General features: G+C 46.3%; 1 protein-coding gene across 1 annotated transcript; it reads right to left on the reverse strand.

The window, feature by feature from the left end:
* Nucleotides 1–606: 606 nt before the first annotated feature.
* On the reverse strand, nt 607–8154 carry RBMX2 (RNA binding motif protein X-linked 2). The gene is made up of 6 exons (XM_040999946.1): nt 8075–8154; nt 7785–7900; nt 5488–5539; nt 2840–2969; nt 2463–2640; nt 607–1995 (listed from the first exon to the last, which is right to left on the reverse strand). The coding sequence occupies exons 1-6, from the start codon at nt 8077–8079 to the stop codon at nt 1493–1495; spliced, it is 984 nt and encodes a 327-aa protein (XP_040855880.1). The 5' UTR covers nt 8080–8154; the 3' UTR covers nt 607–1492.
* Nucleotides 8155–11696: the final 3542 nt, after the last annotated feature.

Consider the following 11696-nt stretch of genomic DNA (forward strand, 5'->3'; position numbering starts at 1 on the left):
TAAAACAAAAATTCAACGTTAAGACTTCAAGAAATAGTTCCTACCAAATTCATAAGGGACTGATGGTAAAACAGAAATTAAGACTCAAAATAAGAATGACCTGTCAGTCAGACCAGAGCTATACAATGGAGCCACCCAAGCGAGTGGCTAAGTGAATGGCAGACTAAGCCCAGAAGCAGTCTGGTGTGTCTGCCCACAGAATCAGGAGCTGACTAAGCCAATGCAGAAACCACACAAATGTCCGCCCTGAGGAATGGAAACCCAAATGTGGTCTATCTATACCGTATTATTGAGCCCTAAGACAAAATGAAGCATTGATATGTGTGCCGCCAACATGGATGAACCTGGAGCACGCCACACTGAAAGAAGGAAGCCAGAAACAAAAAGCCACTACTGTGTGACTCCTCCTCTCTGAGCTACCCCAAACAGGCAAATCCACAGAAACAGAGAGCAGGTGGGTGGTTTCCAGGGACAGGGACGACGGGGTAACAGCATGTCATTGCTTCCTGGGTCTGGAGTTTCATTTAGTGACGATATTCACATGTCGAACTAGAAACAGCAGGTGTTTGTACAGCAAGGTGAATCCAAGTGCCACTCAGCTGTTTGGAAATAGGTTACTTTTATATTAAGTAGACTTTACATCAATACAAATAAGTTTCAAGGGGAAAGAATCAGTGGAAAATTTTCTCAACAACAACAACAAAAAGGCATTTAAAGTTGATTTCAAACAGGGTCTGGAGAGGGAACTGGCTATTCTAAAAAACTCCATCAATGCCAGTGTTGTGTAGTGGGTTAAGTCTGCTGCCTGCAATGCTGGCATCCCAAGTGGGCACCAGTTTTAGGTCACAGCTGCCCCAACTCTCAACTGATGTGTGTAGCACAGGAGCAGAATATAGCCCACATACTTGGGCCTCTACACCCATGAAGAATATGTGAGTAGTTAGTTCCTGGCTCTGCTCTGGCCTAGCCCCAGTCACTGTTGCCAAGGCACTCTGCCTTCCTAGTAAATAAAATGAGTCCTTTCAAAACAACAACAAAACCAGAATGCAATCACATTGACCTCAGGCGGTCTGAATCAAGTTAAGCCCCACTTCACTGTAGTTCTATCTGCTAAACTCAAAAGGCCTTGCAATAATGGGTTCTCAACATCAAAGACAAAGTCTAGGACTCTAGAATTGTCTGTGCTTTCCTTTTTCTGGCAATTTCATCTCAGGCTGGGGGTGGCTTATGGGTTCAAAGACCTTATCTGTGATCCCAAATTGAGGACACACTCTCTGTTAAGTTCCAAATGTATTCCCAGGGATGATATGTGGATTGTGCTTAAAAACATAAATGCAGGGACCTGACACCGAAACTACATTCCTCTAAGGGACTACTAATTAAAAGAATTCAGCTTTAGAGACTTTACTGAGAGAAATCGTAACGGTGTAGCTGACTCGGACTACATTTTAAAAACATATCATTTCCAGATCTCCAGAGGGTGGATCCAACCTCAGTGACGCCTGCGATCACTGGGATTCGAGGAGTCCCTCTCGCGGGAGCAACGGGCCCTCTTCTGTCGGTGCGATCGCTCTCGGCTCCGACTTCTACTCCGATGGCTCCGGCCTTCTGAATACCCATCATGCCAGTTCGAATGTGACTCTGTGCTTCGTCCTTTATCCCTATCCCTGTTCCTTTCGTCTCTCATTTCCCTCCTGTCGGAGGACCTATGCTCATGTTTTGATCTCTCCTTCTTCGGCTCCCTGGCTGGTTCCTCAACTCTTCTGCCAGAGGCGGTCCTGGCCTCAGGGGACCCAGGGTAGTGCTTCCGTGCCTCCCTGGCTTCTGACCTCTGGGCCTTCTCGGAGCTCTTGCTGCTCTCTGGCTTCGGTCCAGACTCATCCTTTTCCTTTGTGGTCTTGCTTCTGGGCAAGGAAGAGGTAGATGCTTGCTCCACCTGCACCTCCCGGTCATGCTTCTCTTTGTCTTTCTTTTTCTTCTTTTTCTCCATTTTGTCTGGAGGAAAGGGGGAATAAGAAAAGCAAAAGTAATAGAGAACTCCTTAAAACTGTGCCTTTCTTCTCTGAGTATGTGACATCTGACAAAGTTGCAACAACTGGCCACCTGCATGGAGGGAAGCATGTATGGAAGAAGACCCTGGGAAGCAGTTTGTAATAGTCAGGAAAGCACATCTGACAAGCCAACTTCAACATCCATCACTCGCAAGGTTCCTGCTGTGAAATTTCTCTATATAAAGACCACATGTGGGGAATAAGAACTAACAGTATCAATAACTCTGGGGGATACAATTCTACCCCTAAACAGTAGCCTCTTGCTGATATCCTCCCTTTCGCAATTAGAACAAATCCCCCCATCTCCTTCCTTCTCTTATGTAACACCCGACTATCAACCATAGTCAGTGGATGCTAGGAAGAGCAGGCACTAAGACTAAATCTGATTTCTCTTGGGTTTCCACACCTTACCTTTTTTGTGCTTTTTTGAGGGTTTATCATCTTCAGAAGCCTCAGATGCACTCGGGGAGGGCGTCCTAACCCCACAGCCCGTCTCCTGGAGCTCTCTGGTCACCTCGTCCATGTCCTCTGAGACCTTAGGCACCCGATAGTTAGCCACATGATCCACTCGGATGGTCCTTCCTTTAATCTGAAAACAAAAAAATGAGGTAATGTCTCAGAAAGGATGGCTTCATTTCAAACTCTCCAACTGTGCAGCAAGTCATGACAGGGCAGGGAGCCAACACAATCACCTCCTGAATCGCTTCCTGACGAATGTCTCCACACCTCTATAGGCCTTGCCACACACCCGGAAGTCTAGCCAAACGCTGCTCACCAGGCACACTCACCTTGATCCCATTAAAATTGTCAACAGCCAGGATTGTGCTCCTTTGGTCTTCATAGCAGAGGAAGCAGAAGCCTTTGGATTTTCCAGTCTTCTTGTCCCGCACGAGATTAATATTAACAACCTCCCCATATCTATTGATGTGATAAGAGTTAAAGACATTATTGACTCAAAATTTACAACAATGTTCAGGTATAATAAAAACAAAATTCAGTGCCAGCACTATGGCATTGCAGGTAAAGTCACTGGCATCCCATATGGGTACCACTGTGAGTCTCAGCTGCTTCACTTCCCATCCAGCTTCCTGCTAATGGCCTGGGAAAGCAGCATAACACCCCAAGTGCTAGGGCCCCTACACTCATGTGGGAGACCCAGAAGAAGCATCTGGCTCCTGGCTTCAGACCAACACAGTTCTGGCCATTGTGGTCATTCGGGGAATGAACCAGCAAGTAGAAAATTCTCATTCTCTCTTTCTCTTTCTCTGTCTCTCTCTCTCTCTCCCCCTCTCTCCCTCTCTCCATCTCTCCGTCTCCTTCTCTGCCTTTCAAATTAAAATAAAGTTAAATCTTTTTTTTAAAAAAAATGTTTTGAAAGCCATTGTTATTGGTGGCAAAGGCAATCTTCATGGAGAGAATGCATATAGCTAGAAGAGAGAAGTGGAATAAACATAAACTTCTAGCTAATCACCACTAAGTGCAAGCAGAAATAACAGCAGTTCCAATATGAAGGCTGGGTCAGCTAAAGTACCATGAAAGGAAAGAAATCATAGCTAACAGAAATAGACTTCTCCTTGGAGGACCCTTGGCTTCTGTGGGCTGCGTAGGCCCTCTACCAACGGCCTTCTCACACGTTACCCAATTCCTTTCCCACAGGCTGCTGCCCCATATGCTGCCCAATCTCTCGGCTAGGGCTGTCTATGGGATGCTCCAACCATTTTGTAGCATATCAATGTGTGCCAGGATCTGCAGCCTGTGTACAGTTGTCCAGCCCTCTGTCTGTGGTCCTCCACCTGTGCTTGCTTTCAATTTCTTTGTCAAAATCCTTTGCTTCTGTCAGTATGGACACCGAGAACCGTATCTCGACTGCCTAGGAGATCCACAGGGAATGTGAATGCCCTCGGAGGCTGAGAACTCTGAGGTCACTCATTTCCTATTGGATTTCCCACACAGGATGGCAGCAATCCAAAACCCTCTCATAGGGTCTGGTGACATCAGAACTACAGCCAGGAGCCCCGGATGGTACTCAGAGATAAAAGGGTTGTAAATCTCATTTTGGACTCAGGAGAGGAGCTTTCTCTGGTCCTTATCTAGTTCCAGCCTTGGCTCCCAGGCCTCTCTTACACATACCATCAGGACTGTTTGTGAGCCCCAAAATTAGATCAGATAGACACATATCAATAAAGGTCAGCTAGTTGATAATCATGCAGCTTGTACCTCACTGATCAGGCTTCCCATCTGGCTTTTCAGATAGACAGAGACAGACATGGATATAGAAAGTCTGGAACAGCCAGGGAAAAGGCCAACTAGCCTATAATCGCTCAGCCTGTACTTACTGGTCAGGCTCCCTATTTGCTTCTCCTGGACTTTACTAGGTAGGATGTAGAGTTAAATTCTTCCTCACTCACCAGGTTGTTTCAGGCTCACCTGCCTGAAACTTTTCTATTCTTCAATTGTTAAAATGCAAAGTTCTGTAAAACCATGCTTAATCACTATATACTGCAAAGTTTAAATTGTGGCTTAATTTCCCCCCCCAAAAAAAATTTTTATCAATTTATGACTGTTAATGCTAAACAAGATGTAACAGTACAGAAACTTTGTTGTTAAGTTTGAACTTAGCTGTTATATATATGATGGATTTTTTTAAAAAGGCTTCCAATTCAGATAAAAAAAAAAAAAAAATCCTCTGCTTCTGAAGGTTATGCCACCCAGAGGCAGTGGTGTTCTGCTCCAATGTTTGAGTCGCTGAGGGGGTGGCCCCGAGGACTGTCTACCAGCTCGGTATAGCTCTGGGGTTTTATGAACAGCCACACAGGCTCTTTCCTATCAGGTGCTTCTCCCAGTACAAGCCATCAACATCCCTTGACCATCACGTGCTACTGATCCACTCCCACAGCAGAACGAAAACTGTATAGGTCTCCTAGTCACTCTTGTTCCTCGGGAGCCATTCTCAGCCTCTGGGTAAAGACATGGTTCTGCTCACTAACTTCCCACTCATCCAAAAATAAAGAACACATACAACCACCTAAACCTCCCGGTTCTTCCAAATTCCTCTCTCTCGTTAGCCCTGGTTCTACAGCAGGCCGCAGATGAGAGATCAGAAGGCCCCTGTGATCATGGGTTACCCCTACTTGGCAGGAACCCAAACAGGTGGGCCAACCTGGGACCTTCCTGAGAGTTGCAGTCTGTTTCTGTGTAGGCCTGGGGTTAGCCAACGTCAGCAAAAATCCCCGAGACAGCCATCAATATCTACCTTCCAGGATCTTCCACAGTGTCCAGGGACTGATCCAGACTAACGCAAAGCTCCAGCCCTGCCCATGCAGGGATGCCAGGCTGCCTAGAGCTTAACAGTATATGGCTTTGGTGATGCCACAAAATGTATTATGGAAGGACCCAACCTGGCTGACCCAGGAGGCAGGAAATGCAATGAACTTACTGTGAAAACACACAAATGATATCCCCTTCTGTCAGTTCATAAGGAAGCCCTCCTAGAAGAGACAAACACGTCAGTTTAATATTTACTAAATGTCTACGAAGCACCATTAGCACCAGGCACTGAGGATGTAGAGTTCCCTATAAACCTTATAAAATATATATCCCTCTGATACAATGACGGAAGTACATGTAGAAGTGCCTGCAGGACAAAGGAGTGATTCTGCTTGAGTGGAAGGGTCAGGCCCCACTAGCCAAACTCATCTGATCCACTCAGCCTTCCTCATACCCAAAAACCTATGGACAGCGCCGGCACGATGCTTCAACTGACTAATCCTAGCCTTGCAAGCTCTGGGACCCCATATGGACAGTGGTTCATGTCCCAGCTGCTCCATTTCCCTTCCAGCTCCCTGCTTGTGTCCTGGGAAATAGTAGAGGATGGCCCAAAGCCTTGGGACCCTACACCCACAGGGGAGACCCAGAAGAAACTTCAGGTTCCTGGCTTCGGATTGGTTCAGCTCAGACCACTGTGGCCATTTGGGGAGTGAACCACCGGATGGAAGGTCTTTCTCTCTGTCTCTCCTCTCTATTAATCTGACTTTCCAATAAAGATAAATAAATCTTTAAAAAATCTTACGGATAAAGCAGGTTCTATCATAAAACTCCACTTTCACAAATATACTTGAAATTTACATATTTGTTAGCTCCATTTTATAGGTAATATCCAAAATGAGTTTACATGCAACATCATTAACCCCACCAACTAAGCATTATGAAGACCACCATTAAGCATACATAGCAAACAATATCCCTTCCATGTGTTCTTTCCTCTTATTTCTTCTTAAAGATTCATTCTTGTTTTCATTGGAAAGGCAGATTTACAGAGAGAGGTTATTCATCTACTGGTTCACTCCCCAAATGGCCACAACAGCCAGTGCTGAGGTGCTTCAAAGCCAGGAGCCAGGAGCCTCCTCCGGGTCTCCCACATGGGTGCAGGGTCCCAAGGACAGAGCCATCCTCCTCTGCTTTCCCAGGCCACAAGCAGGGAGCTGGAAGGGAAGTGGAGCAGCCAGGACTCGAACTGACATTCATATGGGATGCTGACTCTGCAAGCAGATCCTACTATTCTATGCTGCCAGACCCTTTTTCTTCATCTTTAAAACATAGATAGTAAGAACCCCAACCATGAAGACACTATGTCAGCCAGTGGATTCTGAAGAGATCTCATCGTGCTTGGAATGGCGAGACTGACAACAATTCAGAATTGTTGAACTATCAAAACAGGACCCTCAGAGCATGCCCACATCAGGGACCTGGGTTGGGTGGGAGGCTGAGTGGGGCTTCTCCCTTTGTTTTTCCCCAACCCCACATACAGGGGAAAAAATGATTTTTAAAAAAAAAAAAAAACATAGGCAGCAGTGCTTGCCTCTTACGGTTGTTATAAAAAGTTAGGCAATACATACAGAGTGTGCAGCAGAATGCACGGTACAACAACCCTGCTGAAGTGTCCCTTGGCACGGCTGGCGTTGTGGTGGGACAGGTAAAACTGCCGCTTGTGAGACCAGCATCCTATATGGGTACTGGTTCAAGACCTGGCTGTTCTCCAGTCTGGTCTAGCTCCCTGTTAATGTGCCTGGGAAAGCACCAGAAGATGACCCAAGTGCTTGAGCCCCTGCACCTCCAGGGGAGACTAGGAAGAAGCTCCTACATCCTGGCTTGGCCCTGGCACCAAGTCAGCCCTTGTGGCAGTAAATTTGCAGGAAGATGTATAAATCTTTCTTAAAAAGTCACTCTGCAGAACTACTGCCTGCGACACAAAATGAGTATAGGGATGTCAACACAGCTGTGGATAAGAGTCCGTAGTGAATTGGAGGCAGAATATGAATTCTGAGGGAACTAGAAAGGTGTAGGGCAGATGGGAGTAATACAAATTCGTGGCAAAGACTATGCGTTATTAGAATCCTGTACTTCTGGCTGTTGCCATCTGACCTTCACGAAATCCATCATCTTCTCTCTGCCTCAGTTTGTTCAGCTGTACAATGGGTTGATGAGTGTGTCTGCAACAACCATGATCTCCAAAAAAACCAAGCAGCAAAAGTGAATGGCAAACATAAATTCCTATAACTGATTTGGCAACGAGGGCTAGGTAGAAGTCATATAGTGAACAGGAAAATGGATTGCGGCGCAGACAGAAGATGCAAAGAAAACTGGTTGTGAAACGTGAGAAGGAGGGCAGGACAGAAATCTTGAAACGGTCCAAAGTAGGCCAGGGGCGAGTCTGAGGAAAACCGCGGGTCTCACCCAGAAAGATCCAAGCACTGTCCTTGTATTCCGAGTGCCACGACACCTTCTCCGCCACCCCGAGCTGGACCTCCCGCTCATTCAGCTCGTTGATCAGCTTCACCTTAGTTAACGGACTGCCCAAGGAAAAACAAGACAGCCGAGTCCGCCTGCGCTTCCTGGCAAGCTGCTCCGGCTCGTCGCGCCTCCCACCCCCCGTCGGCCCTGCAGACGATCCGCCGTCCCAACCCCGCCAGGCTACCCCCCAGAAAGCCGCTCTCCCTACACCCAGAGGAAAATTCAGGTCTTACTTCATCTTGTCAGATTCGCGCTCAGCATCTAGAATTTCCCCGGTAAGGTTGCGCGGCGCATGCGCGACCTCGGCGTCGCTCTCTCTAATAGGTAAGCAGTTTGCGACGCAACAAGTCGGCGGCGCGGGATTATTACGCAGGCGCCGATTTTCTTTCTTCCTGCAGGCTCCGTGGAATCACCACCTCTTGAAACGTGGTTTACCTCTAGTCCTTCCGTTCGCTCTTTAAAATGGTACCTAGGCTGCTCCCATATCCCTAGCCGGTGAACGACGCCTGGAACTAGTTAGTGCTTACTTGAGCAAACTGAACAAGATTCTTTAGGAGACGGCGTCAGTGCCAGCTGCTAGACTTTTCCGTAGCCTCTCTCCTAGTTGATCCAGAGGCAGAAATAATGGCGGAATTAACAGCTAACAACCGGGCAGATGATGCCCTAAATGTCACTAGATTATGTGCTGATCACTTCGCATATGCTGTCTCTCCACTTTGCCCACCCCATATGAAATAGTTAAAATTGCCATCCCCGTTTTATAAAGCAAAAAATGTTCAGGTCCAATTAGCTTTCCCTGCACCAACCAGGCAGATTGATTCAACAGGTCATTATTGAGTCTTTTTTTTTTTTCTACTGGTCTTATAGAGCTAAAGTTTGTACACAGGAGCCCAAGGGTGACTTAATACTTATTAATTAAAAATAGTGAATTAATATAATTGGGCCAGGCCAGGGTGAGGGATTGGGGGTGAGAAGTGATTTGAACATCCCATTTTGGACCCCGCACTTCCTGCTTTGCCTTTCCCACAGCTCGTGAAATTCGTGCTGTTCTGGTTATCCACCTTACCTGAGAATCTTACTCCCCAGTCTCTAGTGGCCCCTCCCCCTAGTCCCCACCCACCTACCTGTGGCTCAGATCATCTCAGTCACCAGTCTCTGGGGCAAACACAGAACCCACACAACTCCTCCTTTCTCATTCCCCCTCTCTTTCCTTCCCTTCTCCTGACTCTCCCATCCTCCATCCTGTCCCTGCCCCGGCAGCCCCCATCCTCCCACCATGACAGGAGACGTGTCCCTTCTAGTTTTCTCCTCCTCCACCCCCACTCCCGTTCCTACCCTGTTGGAATAAAAGGAACTCCTATTATCTCATCACATCTGGTATTTTTGGCTTAAAGCAAAAGAAGACTTGGCTGCAGGAATTAGCTGAGTGTAATAACGTCAGAATGTACGAACTTTAAGTGCATTTTAAAACATAACATTGAAAGTGGCAGTGGTGTGGGAAGGTGGTAAGCTTATGGCACCATAACATTGTAGGCTAAGCCTCTTCCTACTGTACCAGCATCCCATATGGACACTGGTTAAAGTCCTGGCTTCTCCACTTTCAATCCTGATTCCTACTAACATACCCAGGAAGGCAGCAGAAGATGGCCCAAGGTCTTGGGTCCCTGCACCCACGTAGGAAACCCGGGAGAGTTTCCCAGCTGCTGGTTTCAGATCAGGTCACCTCTGACCATGTGTGACCATTTCAGGTGTGAACCAGCGGAATGGGAGATTTCTCTCTCTCTCTGTTTCAAATATAAATAAGATAAATATTTTAAAAACATCATCTTATAAATGAAATGTAAACAGTGACAGAGTGCATACAGGTCTGCTCTGCTCCTGAGAATCTCTGCTTGCTTAGTTGTTGGCATGAAGTAACCACTGCAAAGTACTCAACCAACACCACACGCTAGCTTCCTAATTTCTTCAGGTAACCTTGAAATCACAGTTGGGCCATTAGCTTTCCTAAGAAAGTTGGAGCAAAATAAATAAATAAATAGGGTTGAGATCCAGCAACCAAATGAAAGAAAAGCTTAAACTGAAACCTTGCAAAGGTTGTTACTATCCAGCTGATGGGTTCAGCACAGGTATTCTGAGACTGAGAGAGCTGAAAACAAAGCCAGATTGGCTGGAACTGAGACAATTTCTGGCACTCCCAACTTTGAAAACTACAAATGGGAGAATCAAGATGGCGGAATAGGGTGAGGATATGTTTAAACGGATGGAGAAACATTTGATCAGGATGAAGCAGAGAGGACACATTCCAGGAAAAAGGAAAGAACAGAACAACAGCAGAGGGGTACCTGGAGACTGACAGAGGCAGGAAAGCAGCGGACACAATGGTGTGGTGTTGCAGTGACTGATACTCCAGCGGCATTCAGCAAATGGAGATCTGAATTCCACTAGCAGTTGGAACTCAACCAGCAACCAGGTGGGAAGGGGCATTCACTGGGAGCTCAGGAGGTGAGCCCAGACAAAGAACTGTCCATCCTGCAGGTCTGTTTGATTTGACCAGGGGCAGAGACAGAGTGGCAGATCCCAGAACAGGGTGGATTTCACAGTCCAGTCAGCCCCGTAGAGCGGAATTAGATGCCATTTTGCCTAAGGAGGCAAAAGGCAAGGGAAAGCACTGAGCATACACTGAGCTGGGAGTGAAACTAATTTCTGACTCAGTGAACTGCAGCATCGTGGCATTCTAGAGGTTCCACGCAAGACAGGTCTGGGTAGCCCTCACCTGATGATCAGATCAAGAAGTCTAGTAGTGGTACATCAGGCAACATTTTGTACAGTGTGGCTAAAGTTTTAGGACTGCAGGGTACAACAGTAAACTGCGCATTTGCTGAGCTCGCGAGAACTCACTGGTCCTACAGGAAAATAATACAAACTGTGGCATCATATGGGTTAAATTAGGTCCGTGTGGTCCTCAGATCTAACAGCCAACAGGTTTTGGCAAGATCAGCACCACCAACAATCTAGTTATATAGGACACCTGGTGTCTCCCTAATCTTGGGACCTGCTCCAACCAGAAGTGGGAGAAAGGTTGCAGAGACAACAGCGCAACCCCAGCAAGATATCACAGGACATGGAAAGTGGTGAGCCAGGAGCTGGGGCTAAGGAGAACAGTGGAAATCTAACATAAGACCTAGACCTGGAACTTGCTGGAGGGAGTGGCACAATTGGCTGCAAGCAAAGAGCTGTGTACCAACTGCAATAAGTAAAATCAAACCGTAGACCTGTGGATGACAGAGCTTAGAAACCTGCCCCAAGGAGAAGACTCTGCTAACTAGAAGTACAATGACCCACAGCAAAAGACACAAAGGCAAAATGAATATTACTGAAAATTCCTGTGCAAAGGAGCAAAACACATTGCCAAACTCAGAGTTAACTGAGGAAGAGATTGAGAAAACAGGGGACACAGAATTCAGAAAACTCATTTTAAAGCTTCTGATCAGCAATGAGAAGCACATACAAGAGTTCAAAGAATTTAAGGAATGTGTTACACAAGAAATAGCAGCAATAAAGCAAATCAAGGCTGATATAGCAGAAATTAAGAACATGGTAGAGCAAATTAAAAGTACAATGGAGAGTCTCCAAAATAGAATGAAGCAAGCAGAAAAAAGTATCTCAGAACTGGAAGATATTTCCTGTTACCAAGGGGAAATAAACAAAAAGCTGGAGGCATAGCTAGATCAGGCCAAAAAAAGTATTCAAGAATTTAAAGAATTTAAGAGGCCTAATATAAGAGTTATGGGAGTCCCAGAAGGTGCAGAAAGAGAAGCTGGGTTTAAAAATGTATTTAATGAAATAATAAGGGAA

Source organism: Ochotona curzoniae, unplaced genomic scaffold (assembly GCF_017591425.1).
Source record: "Ochotona curzoniae isolate NIBS_2020 unplaced genomic scaffold, NIBS_Ocur_1.0 scaffold_1852, whole genome shotgun sequence".
In the NCBI taxonomy this organism is placed as follows: domain Eukaryota; kingdom Metazoa; phylum Chordata; class Mammalia; order Lagomorpha; family Ochotonidae; genus Ochotona; species Ochotona curzoniae.